Source organism: Globicephala melas, chromosome 7 (genome assembly GCF_963455315.2).
Source record: "Globicephala melas chromosome 7, mGloMel1.2, whole genome shotgun sequence".
Classification (NCBI taxonomy): Eukaryota; Metazoa; Chordata; class Mammalia; order Artiodactyla; family Delphinidae; genus Globicephala; species Globicephala melas.
The window spans coordinates 9,719,223-9,746,496 of NC_083320.1; the positions used below are offsets into that span (position 1 = coordinate 9,719,223).

At 41.6% G+C, this 27,274-nt stretch overlaps 1 protein-coding gene across 2 annotated transcripts in view; it reads left to right on the forward strand.

The window, feature by feature from the left end:
• Nucleotides 1-27,274, forward strand: part of DNER (delta/notch like EGF repeat containing) — a 326,508-nt gene that overhangs the window by 211,354 nt on the left and 87,880 nt on the right. For both annotated transcript variants that reach the window (XM_030882206.2, XM_060301752.1), the window contains exon 7: nucleotides 17,625-17,738. In XM_030882206.2, the coding sequence (XP_030738066.1) occupies nucleotides 17,625-17,738 (114 nt within the window). The remainder of the gene's footprint in view (nucleotides 1-17,624; nucleotides 17,739-27,274) is intronic.

A 27,274-nucleotide genomic window follows, 5' to 3' on the forward strand; every position in this document is an offset into this window, starting at 1 on the left:
CTACTCATCCTCTGTGTGACTCTGGGGAAACTAACGTCACTGGGTCTCAGCTTTCTCTCTGTAAATCGGAGTGGGTGACAGAGTCCGCAGCCCCACAATGCAGTGGTTAAGTGATGCATGCGGTGCGCTCAGAAGGGTCCCTGGTGTGCAGTGAGTGCTCAGTGAATGTCAGTGGCTCTTATTGTTGTTGTTTTTGTGAAGCCAAGAGTCAGATGCCCTGCACGGAGCACTTCCACTACTTCCTGTGGCTGGAGATGTGGCCTCGGTCCCGTCTGTGGGCTCCCTCTCTGGGAAGCCAACTTGGATCACGTGGGACCCTTAGGACATCCTTTCCTTCTCTCCTAAGACCCAGGAGAGCTGGGCCTGAGCGGCTCCCTGCCACGCTCCCTGCCTCAAGGCTGGCCTGGCTCTCACGGTCTTTCCCAACAAGCCTCATGAAGAGGCGAGAAAAGACATGTGAGGAGGAACGAGTGTGGGGTTTGGGGTCTGCGGTCCTGGGTTTAACTCCAGGCAGAGTCACTCACCGATTAAGTTTCTCTGAGCCCAAGTTTTCTTGTCTGTAAAATGGAATAATCGTATCGCCCTTGTAGGGGTTGAAGAGAACATGCACACACGTACACGTGCATATGCAAACATATACACACACATGCAAACATGTATGTATACACATACATGTGCACACACACACACACTTACACACACAAGCACACATCTGCATCCACACGTACATACGTCTGGCTCAGAATAGGTGGTGCATAAAGGGCACCGGTTTGTAGCTTCTAAACACAAGTAAGAGGAAGCCGATGAGAAGGATCTGAGCTTCAGTTCTCTGTCTCTCCCAGAGGCTGTACCTATCCTCCTACGCCCCGTTTTGCCTGCCCCTTTGGCCCTCATTCTGTCCAGACCAGAGGCCCCTGTTTCCAAGGAGAAGCGGGGAAAGTCTTAAGCTCTCCTCCTAAGTTAAAGCAAACAAGAAGGGACCATGCTACAACCCTGCTTCGGCATGGCTGCGCTCTGTTCAGAAACCTTCAAAGGCACCATGCTGGTGACCCCAGCTCCTCAGCACGTGGATCTGAGGCTGTCACGGCTTGCCCCAGCCCCAGCCTTCCCCCCCGCCCACTCCAGGCAATCCAGCCTCGCGTGACACTGAATGTGCCTGACTCGGTACTACTTCCTGGCTTTTGCTCCCACTGTGTCTAATTGTTTCCTGTGAATGTGTCTTCTCTCCTCATCTGGAGTAAGCTCCCTGCAGGCAGGAACTGTTTCTAAACATCTTTTAGATTCTCCGTTTGTGAATGTTCACCCCACAAAATTTCCTTCTGAAAAAATGAATGAACACCTCCTCTATAGTCTGGGTTATTACACAAGCTTAGAATTCAACCGATAAATACCTTTAAGGCAATTCCTTACCTTGTCTGCCCCATGGTATAAGTTTTTGATTAATTTAATGTCTTCTCCCTTCTGATTTCAATTTCTCAGAACATACTTAATGAAAGGATCTTTCTTGAAATCTCTCCCCCATTGTAATCACTAGATTAGGAGACACAGGTGTCATATATAGTCTGGCCTATATTAATATCTCAATTAATACTTCTTATTTGGGTTCTAGGGAAATGGAATGAAAGAGACTATTTAAAAATAGCAATGCATGGTGCTTATGCAGTCATTAATTACTTTGTAACGAGTACCCACAGTGTCCCTGGCTTGGGGCTGGGGCCAGAAATCACCAACACATGCTCTTAAAGAATAGGAAAGTAGATCTGGAAGCTATGCAGTGACAGGTACAATAACTGAGCCTAGGGGCTCTCCCACTCATGAAAAGAAAAAACATGTGTCAACATGCAGCCAATAAAGGCTTTTTGATGTGATACAATATTTGATTTTCATGCTCTGATCTTTTTCCTTTGTTATCTGCATGAGATGTGTAACTCTTAAATGAATAATATTAATGTTAAAAGAAAATGTTTGCTGCTGCTTTTCCAGATCAGTGGTTCTCAAACTGTAGCACGGACCTTGTGTCAGAATCACCTGGAAGGCTTCTTAAAACTCAAATTGCTGGGCCCACCCCCAGAGTCTCTGATTCTGTAGGTCTGGGATGATGCTGGTGAATTTGCATTTATGGTGAGTTCCCAGGTGATGCTCTGGGGACCACACTTGGAGAACCACTGCTCTCAACTGCCTGTTAAACACTGAGAGATCAAACAATATTGGCATAATGCTCGGCAGTGTTAAAATCCTAAGTTATTCATTCATTCAAAAATATCGAGCCACCTACAATGTGCCAGGCATGGTGCAAGCTATTATGGATTCAAGGGCGCACTCGAAAGAAATGGCTCCTGCTACTTGGGGTTGATCTCATTCATTACAGCGCTCTTGGGAGCCAGGTGTGATCTTTATCCCCATTTCACCCATGAGGGGAATGAAGGTCAAAGTCAATGCATTGATGCTGTCACTCAGCTGATCGTTGCTTCACCATCCCAGACCTCTGACTCTCCAAACCACTGTCCTTTCCACTGTGCCTCTTGCCTTTGTGCTTATTAGATGTGGTTACTTTTTTTTTTTTCTCGTAACCTCGAGGTTAATTTTTCTAATGCTGCTGAACGTCAGCTTTCTTTCATGCTTTTCTATCGCATATTCCCATTTTAATTATATTTTATTGATTGCCTTCTGCAGATGGGCCTCCTATGTCTTCCTTTTTTTGCCTTTGGTTTTAAAATGATGTTTGCATTTGCTCAGATGTGTTTGTTTTGCCCCTGCCAGCAGATCTTACTAGTTTTTTTTTTTTTTTTTTTGTCTGTTAAATAATTTCTGCCTTCCTTGCTCTGGAATTGGATTCCTCTGAGACTGAATGTCTCGATGTAGCACAGATTCTGGCCAGTTATTGCTTGCTTCATTGTGCTAATATTAGGCACTTCATCTCTACAGCAGCAGCTGAGGCCCCCGCCGTCTGCTCTGATCCCCCCAGGGTGAGAGCCGAGGCTGGTGGGCTCTGTCGGTGGCGTCAGGCTTTCAGTACAAATCCAGCGCTTCTCCTCACTGCACAGGCCAGGCTATTAAAAGCCCAGGAATATGAAAAATAGCTCTCACCACAGTTCCCATCTTGGAAGCTTTCAGGACAGCTCTGCAAAGAAACAATTAGATTCTGCCTCACAGAGTTAAAGTGACTTTGTTTCAGGAGAGAAATCATAAAGTAAAGATCATACACAAAAACAGTTGTTTCAGAGAATGTTTAGAAAAACAACTGATCGATTGCCTTGACTCATTTAGCCAACTTTGTTTACACTTCACATAATTTGCCATTGAACTCTGCAAGGTTTACCTTCATTTGAAGAGTACAGCCAGTCCATAGTGATTTGGGGGTGCTGAGGGATATAGCTTTTTGTTATATTGCCATCAATCAAGAGACACCACTAGGATGTGGTTTTCTCCAAACCGTTCTGATATTCACAGGAAAACATAGCTATTTTTTCTCTTTATATACACTGGTAAATTTTAATCATATTTTATACTTAAATACAAAATAGTGTAAAATTAAATACTCCCAGGCTACATTAGACCAAAGATAATCCGGTAATGTACCCATTGAATGAATGATTTGGTTCAATGCATTTCCTTAAATGTGTCAAGTCATCTTCTCCATCTAGCAGGCTTCACTCACTAGCACATGCACTTTATTTCATCTGACACCATTTCTCATGGTCAGACTGCTTTAAAAGCCCTGAGCCTCAGTCTAGAGCTTTCTCAATTGTCCCATATGTCTTTGAAAGACATATGTATCCCGAGGCACAATTTTACTTACATCTTTTTTGTTATACGAGAATGTTCTCCAAAGAGACAATAAAACCTCTGTGATTCCCCAAGAGATCAGCAAGTCCCATAACATCTGTTTTTGAAGCAATTATTTTACTTATGAATCGAATATCAAAATTATAAATTCTTCAGTACCTTAAAGTTTTTAGAGTCAAATAATTTATTTTAAAATGGCCTTTAACTTGCTAGGAGTTATAAATGTTTCTAAGGATTCTGATTTTTCAAAATGTTCTGAAGGTATTGTTTCCCTGTTTTATAAAGGATCAGCATCTGTTTAAGGGCAGATAAGAGGCATTGGGATAAAAGCAAGGGTTTTTAGTCTGAAGGACCAAGGTCTCATTGACGTAAACTGGGGTTTCTTAACTCTGCATTAGGGATATTTGGGGCTGGATAACTCTTTGCTGTAGGGAACTGTCTTGTGTATTGTAGGGTGTTCAGCAGCATCCCTGACTTCTATGCACTAGATGCTAGAAGCATCCCAAGGGGTGTGACAATAAACAGTGTCTCCAGACGTTGTCAAATGTTCCCTGGGGAGAGAGTCACCTGGTGCAGAACCACTGACCTAAGGAATTAAACTTGGATAGGGGCTTTGGCAGGAGAAAGGAGTTCTGTTTCAGATCTGTTGATGCCTATTGCAGGGAACTGTCAAAGGTGCTGAATGCTAGTTGGAGAAGCAAGGCTGAAATTCAGAAGAGGGTCAGTCTAGTTCCACCCATGGCAGTCTGGAGGAGGAAGCAGGGGAAGGAGGGGCCCTTCAGCAGGGCAACTGCTCCATTGTGTTTTCTCAGATTGGAATTCAGGCCACTGCAGAGCGCAAGGTGATTTTCGATAGCACATTTTTGAGATAATTTTTTTTTATTTTAATAGCTATGCATTTACTTTAACGGGCATTAGGAAGAAGAGTAACTGGCACATTTCGCCCATGCTGTTCTGGGTATTATTGCTTAGGGAGAAGCTAAATCTAACTTGAAAGATATAATTGATGTTAGGGGAAAAGCTTTAAGCAAGTTAGTTCACTTGTGCAGGAAATGTTTAACTGCCGAGGATTCAGCGATTAACAAGACAAAGTCCTGATTCTCAGGGAGTTTATGGTCTCCAAAGGGAACCAAGAAAGAATATCATTTCAGGTAATGATAAATATGTTGTAACGGAGCATGCAGGAACCCTGGGGGGACCACAGGAGGCTCCAGGGACTGAAGCCTTCATCCCATGGCGTCACCTTCTAGATGGGGAGGTAACCAGTAGTTGTGTGTGTTGTTGAGTAGAGGTAAGTGATAAGATGAAGAATAAGGGAGGGAAAGAGGCACAAGGTCTGAGCAAGTGACTTCTGAGTGGAGACCTGACTAATGGGACGGGGTGGCCACGGAAGGGCGCAGGGTCAGAGGGAACAGCCGATGCAAAGTGATGGTGGGCCATTAGGGCTGAGGTTTTGTTTTGTTTTGTTTCTATTATTAGAGTTCTTCCAGAAGTTTTAATATATTTTTAAATTGTGGTAAAATATACAATGCATAAAATTTACAATTTTAACTATTTTTAAATTGTGGTAAAATAAACATAACATAAAACTTACCATTGTAACCATTTTTAAGTGTACAGTGCAGTAGTGTAAGTACATTTTGATATCCTAGAGTGGCTATTACACACAGGGAGGGCTATCTGAAATTATCCTTTGTGTTTGTTTCCTTATAAGAATAAGAAATTATAGTGATTCTCAAGCCCTGTCAAACATCTCAATGTGTGTTGCCTTAGCCCTGTCTTTCAACTTAAAATTCATCAAAAAAAATAAATTTCTCAACTAAACGTTTTAATTGGAATCCTAAGTCTGATAATTGCTCTCATGCACCACACTTTCTCCATCGTGGCACCTTCTTTGCACACAAACACGCTCAGATCAGCCTAACCCAGATGCCAAGTGACAATCCCAGGGCTCAGATCTCTGTCATTTTAGCATCGTCTCCTTATCTGGCTCCATCTCTTTCTGGGTTACAAGACTCATCCCACTAAGGGAAGAGCTTTATTATCTCTAGCTAATTGCAGTTCTTGACCCAAATGAATTAGATCTGGTGCTCAGAGGACCAAGGTTGTTTCTGCGAGAGAGATTTTCGGCTGTCTTACAAGACCTGGGCATCCAGGGCAATTCTCATACCAGTGATGAACACACAGGGGCCATCCTTTTCCTTACTGTCTCCCTACGGTCAGCTCTGGTCTGGACTCTCCAAATGGGGCTCATTTCACAATGCACAGTCTTTGGGTTCAAGAGACATCTTGACCTAACTGTTCCGATTTTGTTTGTAACCCCCACTAAGATTGTAGCTAACTCCTTCTCTGCTTAGCTGGATTTTACATTTCTTTAGCTCCCCTAAGACATTTGTTTATCTCCCTAATTGGTTCTATGGGTGACTTTTTTTTTTTTTTTTTTTGCGGAATGTGGGCCTCTCACTCTTGTGGCCTCTCCCGTTGCGGAGCACAGGTTCCGGACGCGCAGGCTCAGCGGCCATAGCTCATGGGCCCGGCCGCTCCGCGGCATGTGGGATCTTCCTGGACCAGGGCACGAACCCGTGTCCCCTGAATTGGCAGGCATGACTTTAATGCTATTCTGCTAGGTGACTTTAATACTATTCTGTTAGATCCTCCTCTCCTTTATGTAATTCAGTTTTAGCTGGTTTTTAAAAAAAATTTTATTTTATTTATACAGCAGTTTCTTATTAGTTATCTATTTTATACGTATTAGTGTATACATGTCAATCCCAATCTCCCAATTCATCCCACCACCCCACCCCCACCCCGCTTTCCCCCCTTGGTGTCCATACTTTTGTTCTCTACGTCTGTGTCTCTATTTCTGCCCTGCAAACTGGTTGATCTGTACTATTTTTCTAGATTCCACATATATGCGTTAATATACGATATTTGTTTTTCTCTTTCTGACTTACTTCACTCTGTATGACAGTCTCTAAGTCCACCCGTGTCTCTACGAATGACCCATATTTCATTCCTTTTATGGCTGAGTAATATTCCATTGTATATATGTACTACATCTTCTTTATCCATTCATCTGTCGATGGGCATTTGGGTTGCTTCCATGACCTGGCTATTGTAAATAGTGCTGCAGTGACCATTGGGGTGCATGTGTCTTTTTGAATTATGGCTTTCTCGGGGTATATGCCCAGTAGTGGGATTGCTGGGTCCTATGGTAATTCTATTTTTAGTTTTTTAAGGAACCTCCATACTGTTCTCCATAGTGGCTGTATTAATTTACATTCCCACCAACAGTGCAACAGGGTTCCCTTTTCTCCACACCCTCTCCAGCATTTGTTGTTTGTAGATATTCTGATGATGCCCATTCTAACTGGTGTGAGGTGATACCTCATTGTAGTTTTTTTTTTTTTAACATCTTTATTGGAGTATAATTGCTTTACAATGGTGTGTTAGTTTCTGCTTTATAACCAAGTGAATCAGTTATACATATACATATGTTCCCATATCTCTTGCCTCTTGCGTCTCCCTCGCTCCCACCCTCCCTATCCCACCCCTCTAGGTGGTCACAGAGCACCGAGCTGATCTCCCTGTGCTATGCAGCTGCTTCCCACTAGCTAGCTATTTTACGTTTGGTAGTGTATACATGTTCATGCCACTCTGTCACTCTGTCACAGCTTACCCTTCCCCCTCCCCATATCCTCAAGTCCATTCTCTAGTAGGTCTGTGTCTTTATTCCTGTCTTACCCCTAGGTTCTTCATGACACTTTTTTTTTCTTAAATTCCATATATATGTGTTAGCATACGGTATTTGTCTTTCTCTTTCTGACTTACTTCACTCTGTATGACAGACTCTAGGTCCATCCAACTCATTACAAATAGTGCAATTTCATTTCTTTTTATGGCTGAGTAGTATTCCATTGTATATATGTGCCACATCTTCTTTATCCATTCATCCGATGCTCATTGTAGTTTTGATTTGCATTTTCTAATAATTAATGATGCTGAGCAGCTTTTCATGTGCTTCTTGGCCATCTGTATGTCCTCTTTGGAGAAATGTCTATTTAGGCCTTCTGCCCATTTTTTGATTGGGTTGTTTGTTTTTTTAAAATTGGGCTGCATGAGCTATTTATATATTTTGGAGAGTAATCCTTTGTCCATTGATTCGTTTGCAGATATTTTCTCCCATTCTGAGGGTTGTCTTCTCGTCTTGTTTATAGTTTCTTTGCTGTGCAAAAGCTTTTAAGTTTCATTAGGTCCCATTTGTTTACTTTTGTTTTTATTTTCATTACTCTAGGAGGTGGGTCATTCTGAGGGTTTTCTCCCATTCTGAGGGTTGTCCCATTTTTTCTCCCATTCTCCCATTCTGAGGGTTGTCTTCTCCCATTTTCTCCCATTCTGAGGGTTGTCTTCTCGTCTTGTTTATAGTTTCTTTGCTGTGCAAAAGCTTTTAAGTTTCATTAGGTCCCATTTGTTTACTTTTGTTTTTATTTTCATTACTCTAGGAGGTGGGTCAAAAAAGATCTTGTGATTTATGTCAAAGAGTGTTCTTCCTATGTTTTCCTCTAAGAGTTTTATAGTGTCTGGTCTTACATTTAGGTCTTTAATCCATGTTGAGTTCATTTTTGTGTATGGTGTTAGGGAGTGTTCTAATTTCATTCTTTTACATGTAGCTGTCCATTTTTCCCAGCACCACTTATTGAAGAGACTGTCTTTTCTCCATTGTGTATCCTTGCCTCCTTTGCCATAGATTAGTTGACCATAGGTGCGTGGGTTTATCTCTGGGCTTTCTATCCTGTTCCATTGATCTATATTTCTGTTTTTATGCCAGTACCATATTGTCTTGATTACTGTAGCTTTGTAGTATAGTCTGAAGTCAGGGAGTCTGATTCCCCCAACTCCTTTTTTTCCCCTCAAGATTGCTTTGGCTCTTCGGGGTCTTTTGTGTCTCCATACAAATTTTAAGATTTTTTGTCTAGCTCTGTAAAAAATGCCATTGGTAATTTGATAGGGATTGCATTGAAACTGTAGATTGCTTTGGGTAGTATAGTCATTTTCACAATATTGATTCTTCCAATACAAGAACATAGTATATCTCTCTATCTGTTTGTGTCATCTTTGATTTCTTTCATCAGTGTCTGATAGTTTTCTGAGTACAGGTCTTTTACCTCCTTAGGTAGGTTTATTCCTAGATATTTTATTCTTTTTGTTGCAGTGGTGAATGAGATTGTTTCCTTATTTCTCTTTCTGATTTTTCATTGTTGGTGTATAGGAATGCAAGAGATTTCTTTGCATTAATTTTGTATCCTGCAACTTTACCAAATTCATTGTTGAGCTGTAGTAGTTTTCTGGTGGCATCTTTAGGAATCTCTATGTATAGTTTCATATCATCGGCAAACAGTGACAGTTTTTCTTTTCCAATTTGTATTCCTTTCTTTTTCTTCTCTGATTGCCGTGGCTAGGACTTCCAAAACTATGTTGAATAATAATGGCGAGAGTGGACATCTTGTCTTATTCCTGATCTTAGAGGAAATGCTTTCAGTTCTTCACCGTTGAGAATGATGTTTGCCGTGGGTTTGTCGTATATGGCCTTTATTATATTGAGGTAGGTTTTCTCTATGCCCATTTTCTGGAGAGTTTTTTTTTGAGGTACGCGGGCCTCTCATCTTGTGACCTCTCCCGTTGCAGAGCACAGGCTCCGGACGCGCAGACTCAGCAGCCATGGCTCACGGGCCCAGCCGCTCTGCAGCATGTGGGATCTTCCCGGTCTGGGGCATGAACCCGTGTCCCCTGCATCGGCAGGCAGACACTCAACCATTGCACCACCAGGGAAGTCCCCATAGAGAGTTTTTAATCATAAGTGGGTGTTGCATTTTGTCAAAAGCTTTTTCTGCATCTGTTGAGATGATCATACAGTTTTTCTTCTTCAATTTGTTAATATGATATATCACATTGATTGATTTGCGTATATTGAAGAATCCTTGTGTCCCTGGGATAAATCCCATTTGATCATGGTGTAGGATCCTTTTACTGTGTTGTTGGATTCTGTTTGCTAGTAGTTTGCTGAGGATTTTTGCATCTATATTCATCAGTGCTATTGGTCTGAAATTTTCTTTTTTCATGATATCTTTGTCTGGTTTTGGTATCAGGGTGATGGTGGCCTTGTAGAATGTGTTTTGGAGTTTTCCTTCCTCTGCAATTTTTTAGAAGAGTTTGAGAAGGATAGGTGTTAGCTCTTCTCTAAATGTTTGATAGAATTCACCCGTGAAGCCATCTGGTCATGGACTTTTGTTTGTTGGAAGATTTTTAATCACAGTTTCAATTTCATTACTTGTGATTGGTCTGTTCATATTTTCTATTTCTTCCTGGTTCAATCTTGGAAGGTTATACCTTTCTAAGAATTTGTCCATTTCTTCCAGGTTGTCCATTTTATTGGCATAGAGCTGCTTGTAATAGTCTCTCATGATGCTTTTTATTTCTGTGGTGTCCGTTGTAACTTCTCATTTTTCATTTCTAATTTTATTGAGTCCTCTCCCTCTTTTTCTTGATGACTGGGTAAATGTTTATCAATTTTGTTGGTCTTCTCAAAGAACCACCTTGTAGTTTTATTGATCTTTGCTAATGTTTTCTTTGTTTCTATTTTATTTATTTTTGCTCTGATCTTTATGATTTCTTTCCTTCTGCTAACTTTGGGTTTTGTTTGTTCTTCTTTCTCTAGTTCCTTTAGGTGTAAGGTTAGACTGTTTATTTGAGATTTTTCTTGTTTCTTGAGGTAGGCTTGTATTGCTATACACTTCCCTCCTAGAACTGCTTTTGCTGCATCCCATAGGTTTTGGATCATCATGTTTTCATTGTCATTTGTCTCCAGGCATTTTTTGATTTCCTCTTTGATTTCTCCAGTGATCTCTTGGTTATTTAGTAACATATTGTTTAAACTCCATGTGCTTGTGTTTCTAACGTTTTTTTCTCTGTAATTTATTTCTAATCTCATAGTGTTGCGGTGGGAAAACATGCTTGATATGATTTCAGTTTTCTTAAATTTGCCCTGGCTTTACTTGTGACCCAAGGTATGATCCATCCTGGAGAATGTTCCGTGTGCACTTGAGAAGAAAGTGTAATCTGCTGTTTTTGGATGTCATGTCATATAAATATCAATTAAATCTATCTGGTCTATTGTTTCATTTAAAGCTTGTCTTTCTTTATTAATTTTATGTCTGGGTGGTCTGTCCCTTGGCGTAAGTGAGGTGTTAAAGTCCCCCACTATTATTGTGTTACTGTGGATTTCCTCTTTTAGAGCTGCTAGCAGTTGCCTTATGTATTGAGGTGCTCCTATGTTGGGTGCATACATATTTATAATTGTTATATCTTCTTCTTGGATTGATCCCTAGATCATTATGTAGTGTCCTTCCTTGTCTCTTGTAACATTCTTTATTTTAAAGTCTATTTTATTTGATGTGAGTATTGCTATTCCAGCTCTATTTTGATTTCCATTTGCATGGAATATCTTTTTCCATCCCCTCACTTTCAGTCTGTGTGTGTCCCTAGGTCTGAAGTGGGTCTCTTGTCGACAGCATATATATGGGTCTTGTTTTTGTATCCATTCAGTGAGCCTGTGTCTTTTGGTTGGAGCATAATCCATTCACATTTAAGGTAATTACGATATGGATGTTGCTGTTACCATTTTTTTAATTGTTATGGGTTTGTTTTTGTAGGTCCTTTTCTTTTCTTGTTTTTCCCACTTAGAGAAGTTCCTTTAGCATTTGTTGTAGAGCTGGTTTGGTGGTGCTGAATTCTCTTAGCTTTTGCTTGTCTGTAAACCTTTTGATTTCTCTATCAAATCTGAATGAGGTCCTTGCTGGGTAGAGGTATCTTGGATGTAGGTTCTTCCCTTTCATCACTTTAAGTATATCGTGCCACTCCCTTCTGGCTTGTAGAGTTTCTGCTGAGAAATCAGCTGTTAACCTTATGGGAGTTCCCTTGTATGTTATTTGTCATTTTTCCCTTGCTGCTTTCAATAATTTTTCTTTGTCTTTATGTTTCATCAGTTTGATTACTGTGTGTCTCGGCATGTTTCTCCTTGGATTTATCTTGCCTGGGACTCTCTGTTGTTCCTTGACTTGGGTGGCTATTTCCTTTCCTATGTTAGGGAAGTTTTCGACTATAATCTCTTCAAATATATTCTTGGGTTCTTTCTCTCTCTCTTCTCCTTCTGGGACCCCTATAAGGCAAATGTTGGTGTGTTTAATATTGTCCCAGAGATCTTTTAGAATGTCTTCATTTCTTTTCATTGTTTTTTCTTTATTCTGTTCCATCTCAGTGAATTCCACCATTCTGTCTTCCAGGTCACTTATCCATTCTTCTGCCTCAGTTATTCTGCTATTGATTCCTTCTAGTGTAGTTTTCATTTCAGTTATTGTATTGTTCGTCTCTGTTTGTTCTTTAATTCTTCTAGGTCTTTGTTAAACATTTCTTGCATCTTCTCGATCTTTGCCTCCATTGTTTTTCCGAGGTCCTGATAGTCTTCACTATCATTATTCTGAATTCTTTCTCTGGAAGGTTGCCTGTCTCCACTTCATTAAGTTGTTTTTCTGGGGTTTTATCTTGTTCCTTCACCTGGTACATAGTCCCCTGCCTTTTCATTTTGTCTGTCTTTCTGTGAATGTGGTTTTCGTTTCACAGACTGCAGGATTGTTGTTCCTCTTGCCTCTGCTGTCTGCCCTCTGGCGGATGAGGCTATCTAAGAAGCTTGTGCAAGCTTCCTGATGGGAGGGACTGGTGGTGGGTAGAGCTGGGTGTTGTTCTGGTGGGCAGAGCTCAGGAAAACTGTAATCCACTTGTCTGCTGATGGGTGGGGCTGAGTTGCCTCCCTGTTGGTTGTTTGGCCTGAGGCGACCCAGCACTGGAGGCTACAGGCTCTTTGGTGGGTCTAATGGTTGACTCTGGGAGGGACCATACCAAGTATCGCTTCCCAGAACTTCTGATGCCAGTGCCCTTGTCCCCACAGTGAGACACAGAAACCCCCCACCTGTGCAGGAGACCCTCCAACACTAGCAGGTAGGTCTGGTTCAGTCTCCTATGGGGTCACTGCTCCTTCCCCTGGGTCCTGATGCGCACACTACTTTGTGTGTGCCCTCCAAGAGTGGAATCTCTGTTTCCCCCAGTCCTGTCGAAGTCCTGCAGTCAAATCCTGCTAGGCTTCAAAGTCTGATCCTCTAGGAATTCCTCCTCCCGTTGCCAGACCCCCAGGTTGGGAAGCCTTATGTGGGGCTCAGAACCTTCACTCCAGTGAGTGGACTTTCGTGGTATAATTGTTCTCCAGTTTGTGAGTCACCCACCCAACGATTATGGGATTTGATTTTATTATGATTGTGCCCCTCCTACCATCTCATTGTGTCTTCTCTCTTTGGATGTGGGGTATCATTTTTTTGGTAAGTTCCAGTGTCTTCCTGTCGATGATTGTTTAGAAGTTAATTGTGATTCCTGTGCTCTCACAAGAGGGAGTGAGTGCACGTCCTTCTACTTTGGCATCTTCAACCAAATCCTCTAACTGCTCTTGTCTTTATCTCCTGATTTTCCAGATGAAATTCTGCTGCATCTCCATCTTATCCCCCTCCCCTCCTAAAGTTAGTTGCTAACTTTCTTCTTAGTAATTTCTGTATTACACGACAGTTTAAAATTTGCACCATACATCTCTTTCTAGTGCAGGATCATAACTGCTTGTGTTGTATCCAGCGTCCCTCTCATGTCCTTGTGTGGTCCTGAGACCACAGCATGAAAACAGTGCTAAAGACTGAAAAGGAGCTGGGCATGTTTGGGAACAGAACAGGGCCCCAGGAGGCTGCAGCATTGTGGTCAATGGGGAGAGTGAAGATGAGGAGGCAGGGGCCAGGTCAGGTGTGCTTTTTAGCCGTGGGGTAAAGTGTTTGGGTTTTATTCCAAGCTCTTGGGGAAACCACTGGAGGGTTTTAAATATAAAAGTAATAGGATACAAATTATGTCTTAAAAACATCTCTCTGGCTGCTCCCATGTAGAATTGATTTTAAGAAATCAAGTGTACTCATCAAGAGATGAGTTAGGGGACCATTGTTTGAGTCCTGGTGGGAGGCAGCGATGACTGGAACTAGACAATATGAATGGTGTCATATGGTTGTGATGATAATTTGGAAGGCGGTCCATGAGGGCTTATGGTTTGGTTATGAGGAAGCGCCGTATTGCTAGCTGGAAGGACAGGAATGGGGATGTTTACTGGTATTGGCCTCCATAGTTAGGTATAGACTTCTGTCATTTGGGAACCAAAATGAAGGAAGCTTGTCACTGCTGTGTATTTTTAGGGAAGTGTAAATGACAGTCACATCTTTTCTGCATCCTTCTGTGTCTTTACACAGGCCTTTCTCTGTGTTTTGTCAGCCTTCCCCTTGGGAACTTACAGTGTAGATCTTCAAGGCCTGAAATGCCTGAAATACATACATTCGTATGTGTGCTGGAACAGATTCTCCCTGACACACACCAATGGTCACCACTTACTACCTCCCCCACCCACTGTGTTGACGCCATCACAGTCTGGCTTGACCATCTTCTACCAGGTCATCTGGGTGCCTGTCACTGCTCTGGTAGGATAAAGAGACGTTATTCACGATTGGCATAGTTACTTCATTCCCCAGAAAGGGACTAGCTTTCTGCAGGGTGGAAGGAAGAACCCAGGCAAAGCTTTAATGGTCTTTGTTCATTTAAAGTCCTACCAATCCCTCATTTAGTTTTGACTCTGTGGTTATGACATCAAATTAAAAAACAAAAGACACAGGAAGGGAGATCTACAAGGCTTAGGTATCCAGCTCAGAGTATCACATATAGCTCAATGTCAATGATTTGTCTGACAACTGCAGGTAAGTCTCTGCTCTCTGAGGGTCTAAGAAATGACTCACTGGTGTTTAAGAGCCCTTTGAGTCAGATGCAGGGTGCTCATGGCTCCTTGCCCTGGGGTGGGAGGGAAACGCAAGAGGGAGGGGATATGGGGATATATGTATACGTATAGCTGATTCACGTTGTTATACAGCAGAAACTAACACAACAGTGTAAAGCAATTATACTCCATTAAAGGTGTTAAAAAAAAAAAAGTCACACGAAAAAAGCCCCAAATATATAATGCTTTTAAAGCTTGGGAACAGAAAGCAATGGTACAGTGACTGATCCTTGAGCCGTGCTCTTCACTGGAGGGGACTCCTGGCATTTGAGTGAGAAAACTGTGTTATTCTGGACCATTTTAGGCAGTGCAGGGCTTCAGCGTCTCCACCATGGAATGCCGGTGTGACCCTCTAACCATTATGCCAATCCCTAACATCCCCACATCAATATCAATCCTCTTGGATTGATATCTTCCTAAACTTGAGTCCAGTATTGGAGCATTTAACAGCACTGAAGATTCACCTTGCTTGTAGTTTTAATTTAATATTAGATCTGTTAGGGAATTCCCTGGCTGTATAGTGGTTAGGACTTTGCACTTCCACTGCAGGGGGCCTGGATCCAATCCCTGGTCAGGGAACAAAGGTCCTGCAATCCGTGCAGAGCGGCCAAAAAAACAAGTTAGATCTATTAGATAAGAGCAAATTAAAGGCATGGGAAGATTTGTGTATTATCAGACAATGTGGTTCTTAAAAAGAAATTGTTGATATTAATAAATATAGAGTGTTTAACTAAATTTGTAAATGGGACCAGACATTCATTAAGGAGGCCCTTAAAAGTGATCTTTTCAAAATAAATATCTTTTAGTTAGGGATGCATAATGAAGTCTTCATAGGTGACAAGAAATTTTCTTTAAGATACCCACAGGGATGATATGGAAGTATGAGGAGACTAGATGAAATTAAATGGACAAAATGTGAATAGTTCTGAATTTAGACATTTTATTTGAAAATACATTAACATAAAATTGTTATAGTAAGATATTCTGTTCTGAATTTTGGAGTAGATTTTTGTCCTCGTGTTTGGATTTTTAGTTTACATGATTATCTTACTCTTCTCATACCCATGAATTAGCTACAGTCCCCTAGACAGTATTTTTTGTTTTGTTTTGTTTTGCGGTATATGGGCCTCTGTTGTGGCCTCTCCCGTTGCGGAGCACAGGCTCCGGATGCGCAGGCTCAGCGGCCATGGCTCACGGGCCCAGCCGCTCCGCGGCATGTGGGATCTTCCCGGACCGGGGCACGAACCCGCGTCCCCTGCATCGGCAGGCGGACTCTCAACCACTGTGCCACCAGGGAAGCCCCCCTAGATAGTTTTAAAGCCTGTAAGGAAGAGTAGGATTGCAAACAATGGCTTCCATGATCACAGTCTGTAATTTAGACTAGTTTGGCAGGTCATTGAAGCTCAGGCCAATCATCTTTCTCCTAACATTGATTTATTTTTGCAAATACAAATGCTAATGACAGCCTTTCAAAACGAATAATTCAGAAAGACAAGTTTTTAATGTACTTTATGTACATCCTGGAAAGCACAAAATGTTAGAGTATGATTATAATTTTGTAGGAAATATCTGTGCATAAACATTTCTGATAGGAATTATCTCTAAAGTATTAATATTTCTGTCACTCAAATAACATAACTAAGGGTAACATTTTTCTCTTTCTATTTTAAATCTTGTATTTTCCAAATTTTCTTTCATAATCATTTTCCACTTTAAACTAAAAAACATAATTGCATGTTATTTTTTAAACTTGCCTTTTTGGGGGGGGCTTTGTTTTCAAAGTTAACAAAGTATTTGGAATTTATTTGAGGCTTCTCAGCTGCATGGGTATTCCAATAGATACAAGTCCTTATTTTCTCATCACACATATGTGGTTACGTTATTAACCAAAAAAAATCACCACTGGAGGCTTGCTTGCTTCACGGAGAAAATTTGCTGGGTTAGGTTTGTGCTTCAAATTAGAATTAAGATGCATATAGTCATGTGCTTAATATTATATGTGTCTCAACCTTTTTGTCTTTAAAATGAAGGGATAGGGTGTGAATTGAGCACCGAGGGTCTTCTAGCTGTAAAATATAAAAAGTTAAAAAATTTTAATACCTACCTGGCAATTTTCCTAGTGGTTTTTTTAAATAGGTACTGGGATGACCTTGGGAAAGTGGCCGTCATCTCAGTGGTCAAGCAAGACATTACAGAGCCTGTTTTTCCTTAGGTCAGAAGGAAAGGACAGTGGTCTTCAGGCTCAGTTTCTGAAGGTTCCGACTAACATTTCAAAATAAAATTCGGAGCTAACGTTGAAAAAAGTATCTCTTTGCATAAAGTTTTTTTTTTTTTTTTTGGCTGCATTGGGTCTTCGTTGTTGCGCGGGCTTTCTCTGGTTGTGGCGAGCAGGGGCTACTCTTCGTTGTGGTGCATGGGCTTCTCATTGCAGTGGCTTCTCTTGTTGCGGAGCATGGGCTCTAGGCGCGCAGGCTTCAGTAGTTACAGCACGTGGGCTCAGTAGTTGTGGCTTGCGGGCTCTAGAGCGCAGGCTCAGTAGTTGTGGCGCACAGGCTTATTTGCTCTGCGGCATGTGGGATCTTCCCGGACCAGGGCTCGAACCCGTGTTCCCTGCATTGGCAGGTGGATTCTTAATCACTGCACCATCAGGGAAGTCCTGCAATAAAGATTTTTGCAAAGCAAATGACTTTTGAACTATGATTCTAAATGGCTCTGATTGTTTCTTGTTGTAAAACCAAATTAGATCAAGGATTGCCTGGGAGACTATTTTAATGATGCTGCCTTGGTTGGATGGGTACCAGTTGACTCCATCAATTCATGGGATGGTTCATCAGAGTTTTGGGACAAAATATTTTATAAATGTCTATCTTGTTTTGTTCAGGTTATACTGGAGAGCTTTGCCAATCCAAGATTGACTATTGTATCCTAGACCCATGCAGAAATGGAGCAACCTGCATTTCTAATCTCAGTGGATTCATCTGCCAGTGTCCAGAAGGTAAACATTATTACCCCAGGAATAACGTACGTTTTCCATTTTAAATCATACATTAATTTTATGACCTTGTACTTCCATTTTCTGAAAAATCTCTACTCAAGAGAACTTCCTATTTTGTTGCATTTATAAAACAATGTATAAGCTGGTCCTTTCCTTTTAAGCTCTGTGCTAGAATAGCTTAGAAATTATGTCTGAATATTAGACATAATCTCAAAATTTCTGCAATTTTCATTTATACGTTGAAAATGAATAACGATAATAAAATGGAATTTCTTTCTAATGGCAAATTTCACTTGTTAAGATTCCTATTTTTTAAACCATGCATTTGGTTTACGTTAAAAAAATTTCAACATAAAGTTCACCTGTTTTTGTCTTTACATCAACTTTATAACATCTTGGAGACTTCTAGTCCCCTGGAAAGCCACATCTTTAGAGCCACTTTTAATAAAAAAATAGTTGTACTGTTTTCAGTTTCACCTTGAAGAAGCAGGCAGATAATTCCAGCTATGGAACTGGTGTTCAAGGAATGATTTTGTACTTGGAGGAAGTTTTCTTCCCATTTCTGCTTGGAGGGATGTTATGGAAGGGATTGCTTTAAACCTTTAATATTGTAAGAATAACATGATATTAGAGGTGTTTTTTTCCCCCTAAAATAATCGGGAGCATGTGCGCTCCTGATCCACAGAAGTGACCTTGACAACTGCATAGAGTAGGCTGACATCCTATGAAGAGATTAAATGTAGCGTCTGCGTGTATAAGGAAACATCTCTTTACTCAGAATAACCTGAACTGCCCCTGGCTGAGAGCTGGAGTGGGGCAGTGGTACAGATCGGTGTTGATAAAAGGCCACCGACCTCCTGGGTAACCCGAGGGCTCAGGGTTGCCAGGGGCGGCAGCCACTGTCGACAGTGCCTCATACCCTTCCATATTTTGAACACTGAACAGTGCAGTGGCTAAGGAAGTGAATTCTGTGTCCCAGCTTCTGCTCCCCTGGGCAGAGGCAGGAACGAGTGGCTGTGACTCTTTTGGTTATCCCCAAGCTGTGTGTGCTTGTGACGGATGTGGTTACCATGATGATGGAGTTCTATGTGCTGGACCATCTCCACTCTTCACTTGAGTGTCTTAAGCAAATGGGAAAACTGGAAACGTTGGCAGGCGGATGACTGAGTCAGCGGCACCAATTGTCACCCAATGCACAGAGCGCTGGGCAGTTTCTTACAGCTTTGCCACACCCTGGGTTAGTCGTCTGCCATCTAACTCTCGTTGTAGGCTGTGCTTAGAGTCAAGGGCGGGCTTCAGGGTCAGTGGCTGATTGCTGACAAATCATTAATTCCCCAGCCCCATCCAATCCTCCTTTCCCTTTTCTAGTGAATGTGTGTGATGAGGACCCTGCTTCCCTCACAGGGACATTTTGGGATCGAATGGGACTTTGGGGAGAGGTCTTTGAAAGCTCCAAAGTGCTTTATTATCATAGTTCTGATTGCTGCCAGGAAGTTCAGATGCCAGCCCAGAGGCTCTGAGAGGTAGTGACCTGCACAAAGTCACACTGGTAGTAAAGGATGACCCTTGAACCAGAGCCCAGGAATTCTGTGCTCACTCATGCTCCATTTTCTAGTTTATAAAGATTTGCCAAGCACATCCTACATGCCAGGCACTGAGCTGGGTTCTGGGCCCTAGAGTTGGCAAAGCTGAAAGGGCTCCTCCCATGGTGCAGACACAGGTAAGTCCATAGTTACAAGCAGGAATCGGTGCCTTGAAGACGCACAAGGATCTGCTTAGCTTTGGGTACCCGGGAAAGATGCCCACGTGTGGAGACCCTGAATGACGAGAAGGAGGAGGCTGGCACAGTTGAGGGCATCACCAAGGAGCAAAGGGAAAGGGGAAGAAAGTGGGTGGCGACGGCTGAGTCCTCAGGGCTTCGCAGGGCTTTGTGCGTGGTGTTGGGGCACGTCACATTCAACCCAGACGGGAGGCCAGAGGCTTAGGTTTGAAGCCCATTTGGCCTCGTGCTCACCAGCTCTGTGCCTGGGCAAGCGATTCCATACTTCTCTGTGTCTCAGTTTTTTAATCTGTAAAATTGGGACAGTGATAACGCCCACTTCCTGGGGCCCCTGAGGATGGAATGAGAAGATGCTTAGGTAAGTGCTTAGCACAGTGCCCGGGGAAGTGCTCAGTAAGTATTAGGCACCTTATCATGGCTGTTTTCCTAATAATGATTATTACCATTAAACCACTGAAAAATGTAAACAGGAATTTGACGTTTTTCCTGTGGAGCAGTGTGGAATGTGGGTTGGAGAGAGACAAGACTGGGAGTAAGCAGAAGAGTTTGTGGGACTGTTGTAGAAATCTGGGAAATCGATGTTGACTGCTAGGAAGGGAAGGTGGAATTTGAAAAGGAGAGAAGCTGATGGATTTGGGAGAACTTGGCAGGGAAAATGGAGGGGCCTGGAGATGGATGGGATATGGAGGGGGAGGGAGAGTGACGGGGCAAGTCTGCGGCTTCTCTTACTTTACGGTTGGTTGTGCCATTCGTGGAGAAAAAGAAACATGGAGGAAAAGTGTTCTATTTTGGACACGTTGAGTGTGACATTCAAGTGGAGATGGCAGCTGGGCAGTTGCTGTGAGTCTGGAAGTGAGTGGAGATGTCTGGGTCAAGTCTATACACAGAGACCTTGGTCTATAGATAGTCATTTAAACCTGGCCGTCAGTAGGGTTGTCTAGAGACCTTCTCCTTTATCCAGTAGCCTATCAGTTCCTCCATGTTGTCTTGATAAAGCCTAGAGAAAATGTGATTGTCTAGAATTGAAATGATGGAGATGAATTTCCCAGCAAGTCTTCATAGGAAGACTCTCATCCGGAGGTTTACCTTCACTGGAGACTGACCAGGGAACGTGGCTTCAGTTATAATACGGAAGGATTCATTGCGATGTTTTGAAGGCTCCCAGCAGCCAGCATTTTAAAAGCAGCCCCTCCCACTGACCTGTTCTTAGGGTGCTTTTTGTAGAAACTAATATTTACAGAGCACCTTGCACTTAGAAAAAGCCTGCGTCTCCAGGAGTTTTCTCTTTTCAGCCACACTGTGAAAACAAGTTTGAAAGCGTTTCAAGTCCACACAGTGTTCTAAAGTTCAGAGCCAGCACTTGACCCTTGCCTGCCTCCTTTTCTTTCTTTTTCTTCCCCCCCGCAGTGATTAACATTTTGGCATGTTTGCTTTGTATTTACATATATAGTTGTTTGGGTTTTTTTTTTTTTTTTTTGCGGTACGCGGGCCTCTCACTGCTGTGGCCTCTCCCGTTGCGGAGCACAGGCTCCGGACGCGCAGGCTCAGCGGCCATGGCTCATGGGCCCAGCCGCTCCGCCGCACGTGGGATCTTACCGGACCGGGGCACGAACCTGCGTCCCCTGCATCGGCAGGCGGACTCTCAACCACTGCGCCACCAGGGAAGCCCCTATAGTTTGTTTTTTTGCAAAGTAATTTGAAAGTAAATTATAGGCATCATCACATTTCATCCCAAAATAAATCAGTTTAAGAACAGAATAAATCAGAATAAGAACATTCTCCTTGATATCTACAATACCACACCAAAGAAAATAAGTAATTATTTCCTAATATTATTTGCTCTCTGCCCCATTTTTACTTGCTCCTTTGCATGTTTGTGTTGATTCTGTCTTCCCTGTTTCCCTGTGATATTCTTTGAGGGTGGGAAATGTATTTTATTCATCTCTCTCTTACTAACTCTTATTATCCTATCATGGAGCTTTTAGTTCCATATTTTATGTTAGTAGGAGGTTAATAAATATTTGTATATTAATTTATTTTAAAAGTCAACACTTAGAAGTCCCTCACACTATGCTTAGTAACTCATTAGAAGGTTACAATACTATGAAGCAAATCATATTAATATTTCCATTGAACAGATTGAGAAACTGAGGCATGAGAAGGTAAATAACTTGCCTGAGATCACATAGCTAGAAATTGAAACCCAGGTAACTTAGCACTAACATTCTTAACCCTTGGCCTATACCATCTCTTAATATATTCTTTAAAGTAAATTTTATTTTGTTTATTTTAAGAGATGGTCTTTGTAACCATAGTCATGAGTAAAATAAATTCAGTTTGTTGGGTTTTAAAACTTCTAAATGTCACTGCTTAAAAATCTTAAGCCTGGAAAAAGCTAGAAAAATTATTTTTTCCTTTCTCTTTTTTGTAAGTGCAGTGAAATCCCTTTACAATAATCTCTCCCAGTCCAGAAAGCTATTAAAACTGGTTTTCCCTCTGGACAGGGCTTTCAGCACTGCTCATTCACATCCTTGCTCTCTTCTGTCCTTTTAATCTTCATCCTATTTCCTTCAAGGAGCCTTTTCCATCTGATCTGGGCTGAGTCCTTAGAGGTTACATTTTTTCCTGAGGACCCATCTCTTTTTAACCTCTCTCCAAAAGTTCAAGGTCAAGGAGGCCTGAGAGACAGCTTGTACAGTAATTATCACATGAGTTCTCCTTCTGGAAGGTATTCGCTCTTCTATACTTACATTTTTATCCTTCATCAACGAGCCCTGTCTTTTCTTTGAATTTTGACTTAATCTTAGCTAGGTCCATATTTGAAAAGTGCAGTTTCAGATTCTGGTTAGAGTGGGGTTGTTAAGAAACACAAGTAAACTTGTCATGAGTGTTTTCTTATTTTTAACTTATTGAAAACAACAAAGGTAAATAATTGGGATCTGGGTTTATTGTCTCTGTATATATTCTTTACATTGATATTGTCTTTATGTTTGGTTTAGAACTTTGAGGTCCTTAAATTTTGAACTAAATGCATTTTTACTCTGAGGAGGACTAGTTATAAATACTTAGCATCACCGCTTATTGGTATTTAAATATGTATATTTAAATATATGAGCATTTTTGAATACACAAATAAGTAAAATCTGTGTATTACTGTCTAGCCATCGTCTTTGCTTCAGCATCTCATTGAAAAATTTTTTCCTTAGAAAAACAAAGTAGAACAAAGAATAAAAAGAAAACAGCGGTGATAAAAACATTCAGCAGTAAAGCACATCTGTCGGCCCTGCCTGTGTGACCATTTGCATCGTGCTGGCACGTCTCTTAGAATCTAATGACCTTCCTGGCATCCACCTATTAGAGAAGGCATCTGGTAACCAGAGACAAGGGGAGCATAGGGGGCTTCATGACTATTTTGAGGAAATATCATTTGATCACATGTATCTTAAAAACCTTGAATGTAAAAACGTTTTCTGGTGCGGCACCCTTGGCTAGGATTACAGATAAATATAATTTGGATGAACTGCTGTTGCATTGCAATTATGACGGCAAGTATTGCAACCGGGTTGAGGACTCACGTTCAATCCTCTCACTCTTAGAATGCAGTGTTGGATCCACTGTCAGACATGCAGATCTTTAAAAAATTTTTTTTTAATTTTAATGAAGTATAGTTGATTTACAGTGTGTTAATTTCTGCTGTACAGTAAAGTGATTCAGTTATTCATATATACATACACACACATATATGTATATATACATATATATATATACGCATACATTCTTTTTCATATTATTTTCCATTATGGTTTATAACAGGATATCAAATATAGTTCCCTACGCTACACAGTAGGACCTTGTTGTTTATCCATTCTATATATACTAGTTTGCATCTGCTAATCACAAACTCTCAATCCATCCCTTCCCCACCCCCCTCCCCCTTGGCAACCACAAGTCTGTTCTCTGTGTCTGTGAGTCTGTTTCTGTTTTGTAGATAAATTCATTTGTATCATATTTTAGATTCCACATGTGAGTGATATCATATGTTATTTGTCTTTCTCTTTCTCACTTATTTCACTTAGTATGATAATCTCTAGGTCCATCCATGTTGCCGCAAATGGCATTATTTCATTCTTTTTTTATGACTGAGCAGTATTCCATTGTATATATGTACCACATCTTGTTAACCCATTCATCTGTCAATGGACATTTAGGTTGTTTCCATGTCTTGGCTACTAAATAGTGCTGCATTGAACATAGGGGTACATGTATCTTTTTGAATTATAGCTTTGTCCGGATATATGCCCCGGAGTGGGATTGCTGAATCATATGGTAGCTCTATTTTTAATTTTTTGAGGAACCTCCATACTCTTTTCCATAGTGGCTGCACTAGTTTACATTCCCACCAACAGTGTAGGAGGGTTCCCTTTTCTCTGCACCCTTTCCAGAATTGTTATTTGTAGACTTTTTAACGATGGCCGTTCTGACTGGTGTGAGATGGTACCTCATTGTAGTTCTGATTTGCATTTCTCTAATAATTAGAGATGTTGAACATCTTTTCATGTGCATGTTGGCCATCTGTACAGACATGCAGATCTTGTAACTTGGAAACTCCGTTGCCAAGTGTGGACAGCTGGTGTCCTTCTGTGGCCTGGAGCTCAGGAGACCTGAGTCTGGGCTTGATGACAAGTGGGAGAGTGGAGTGGTTATGAATGTGGGTGTTTTGGGTCACACTGCTTGGGTTTGAAGTCTGGACCCACTTCTTTTACAGCTTTTTGCTTCTCTGAGGCTCATTTTCCTCATTGAGAAAAGGAGAACGATAGTAGCATACCCTTTATCAGTTGATATGAAGAACAGAAAAAACCCTAAAAACCCTTAGCACTGTGCTTGGCAAATAGTAAGTGTTGAACAAATGTTAGGTGTGATGATGATGGTGATGGTGATGATAACGATGACGATGATGGTGGTGATGAATATAGTCCTATCACCTTGGGTGGGTCATGTCTTTTTTTTTTTTTTTTTTGCGGTACGCGGACCCCTCACTGTTGTGGCCTCTCCCATTGCGGAGCACAGGCTCCAGACGCGCAGGCTCACGGGCCCAGCCACTCCGCGGCCTGTGGGATCTTCCCGGACCAGGGCACAAACCCATGTCCCCTGCATCGGCAGGCGAACTCCCAACCACTGCGCCACCAGGGAAGCCCCATGTCTTTTTTATCTCTTCCAGCCATGCTTCCTTGTTGTAAAAGGGTTCACTCTATTATCTTTAAGTGTCCCTGCTCCTAATCCCTTACTGAATCAATAAATCCATCTTGTTGTTTCAAGCAATGTTTGTAGAGAAAAGTTTCATAATCTCTAAGGAAGGCCTGAGTCTAAAACTTAATGTTGGCCTGAAGGCCCTGTAGGTTAAATCCCATTGCAACGTGCTCCAAGGGTTTATCCAAACTATATTTGTTTATCTACATTTTATAGCCTTGAGAAATCTAGCCATATAAGTTCTTTTGTCCAACTCAAATGTCAGGGTAATACCTTTCATCTTAAAGGGATTTATAGGCAATAGCCACGCATGTCATAAAAATTATCTCTGAGATAATGTGTATTGTTCAGAAACTGGCATGTTACCCAGTAAGGATTTAGGAGTTCTATAGTTCTGGGATTTGGTTGTTTTCTCCAGTATCCTGGTATGTAGGATTTGGTAAAAGTACTGTCTTAGGATCATATAAAACTGCGTGTATTTATTTAAGAAATGTGCAACATGTCCTCATAAAAGCCCCAAATAAAATACTGTTCTTATTCTTTCAAAATTTGGCATTATCCCTAAATCACCACTTCATTTAGGAATCATAGCAGCTGAGATCCTTGGAGTTCCAAGCGGTATATAGTTTCATCTTTTGGACACAAAGCAGGGTATTAAGACTTACGAAGTGTGAGTAAAATTTTATTTCTGTGTTTGGTGCATGCCAATTAAGTTTTGATTTATGGCTAAGTTCATGTTTCCTTTTTGTTCTTTTTCTTTTCTTTTTTCCACATAGCACAGTTTCTCTGAGATCATTTCAAAACACTGCGAGGAATTTTGTTTGTCTGCTTCTCGCATTAGCAGTGGGGACCAGCTGTACTCATTTTAGTGAGTGATGGGTCCTGTTCCTCACTTTTATCTCTGCTTCCCCTCTGGGAACTGTTCTGATGCTCGGTTTAGTGGTGGCAGAGGGCGGTTGGAAGTTACAGTGTGATGAGTGAATGAAGAAATAAATAATGATAACTTGGTGCTTTTCTTTTTAAAAAGAGGTAGGCTATACCTAAACAGGTCACCACAAATTCTGATTTCTTAAGGAGTGTGTCTAGACATGCCCATAAAGATTATTCAGCATTATTTCAGGTAAACGCCTTGAACTTCAACTCTTTCTCTCTTGTGGCTAATCGTTGTAATCACACAGCAGCAGCAGTAATAATAACAGTTGTGATGACATTGGCCACTTGTTGAGTGCCTACTCTGTGTTAAGCACTGTGTTTGGCCCTTGAAGTTATTATTCAACAAAACATAGCAGCTCACAACTGGGGCTCGAGCAGACTTGAGTTTGAATCTGTTTGATCACTTAGCACTTGGTGACCTTGGGCAAGTAAACTGAAATTCCCTATACCTTATTTTCTGCATTTCTAGAGGGTGGGTGGTATTAATATCTACCCAATGAGCTGTTATAAGAACTAAATGAGTATACAGTGCACAGAAAGTGCCTAGCAGAGAGTGATTAATACGAATGCCACTATTTAATCCCCACAACTGCTGTGCAGGGCAGATCCCGAGGCTCTAGGTCTTGGTGGACCCAAGGCACAAGCTCGGCTTTGTCTGGTTCTGGAGTCCGTGTTCTCTCTGCTGCACCAAGCTCCTTCTCTGATCAGGTTCTGCCTTGTGTGAGAGCTGTTTGGGTGCATGTCTGTATTTTCTCATGGGACTGTAGACTCCCTCAAGGCAGTGATGCTCAACTTCTTCTGTATCCATGGAGCACCTAGCACTAGAGTACCTGTGAGCCATGTTGAATGCATGAGTAAGTAAATAGCTGGAAACAGTTGCAGCAGTATCATTTTATGTGGGAGGAAACTGTAGCCAAGATGGATTAACCAGTGTTCACTACTGTAACCAGGTTCATTGCAAACTTACTAATAGCAGCGGTGAGGCGAGGGTTTGGATCTCATCCTTTCAGTGCTCCATTCGTGTATGGTTTAGGGATCACCCAGAGACACGAGAAGAGTTCAGATAAAGACTTTGGGGGTCCCCTTCTCTGGTTCTCTTCTTCCCCAGGACCTCCTCACTCCTCATGGGGTGACTGTCCTGGGCTCCTTCCTGGGGTTCCTTTGGACAGAAAGAGCAGGTTTGATGCTAGTGTCTTGGTCTCCCTGGGCCATAGTCCCAGCTGAGAATGCCTGCAGGGTGGGCTCCCCAGACATGGAACTCAGCCCATGCTGTTTGCTGCTTCCATATTTGGACTCCTCTTCAAAACTTGCCTGCTCTTGTTCACCTTCAGAGTCATGAGGTAGGTGTAGGGTTTTTTGGTCTGGAGTTTAGAGTTATTTGTGGGACAGTCTGTTTGTTCAAAGCTTACTTTTCCATATCAGAAGCAGAATGTCCATATAATTGTTCTTAAAAGCAACAAAGATGCTTTGCAATAGAAACACAAATACCCTAGAAATAAATGGAGTTTTTATTTTTTCTTGCAGCAGATTTTATCTCCTTATACATTCCCCAACTCTACACCATAATAGTCGGAGG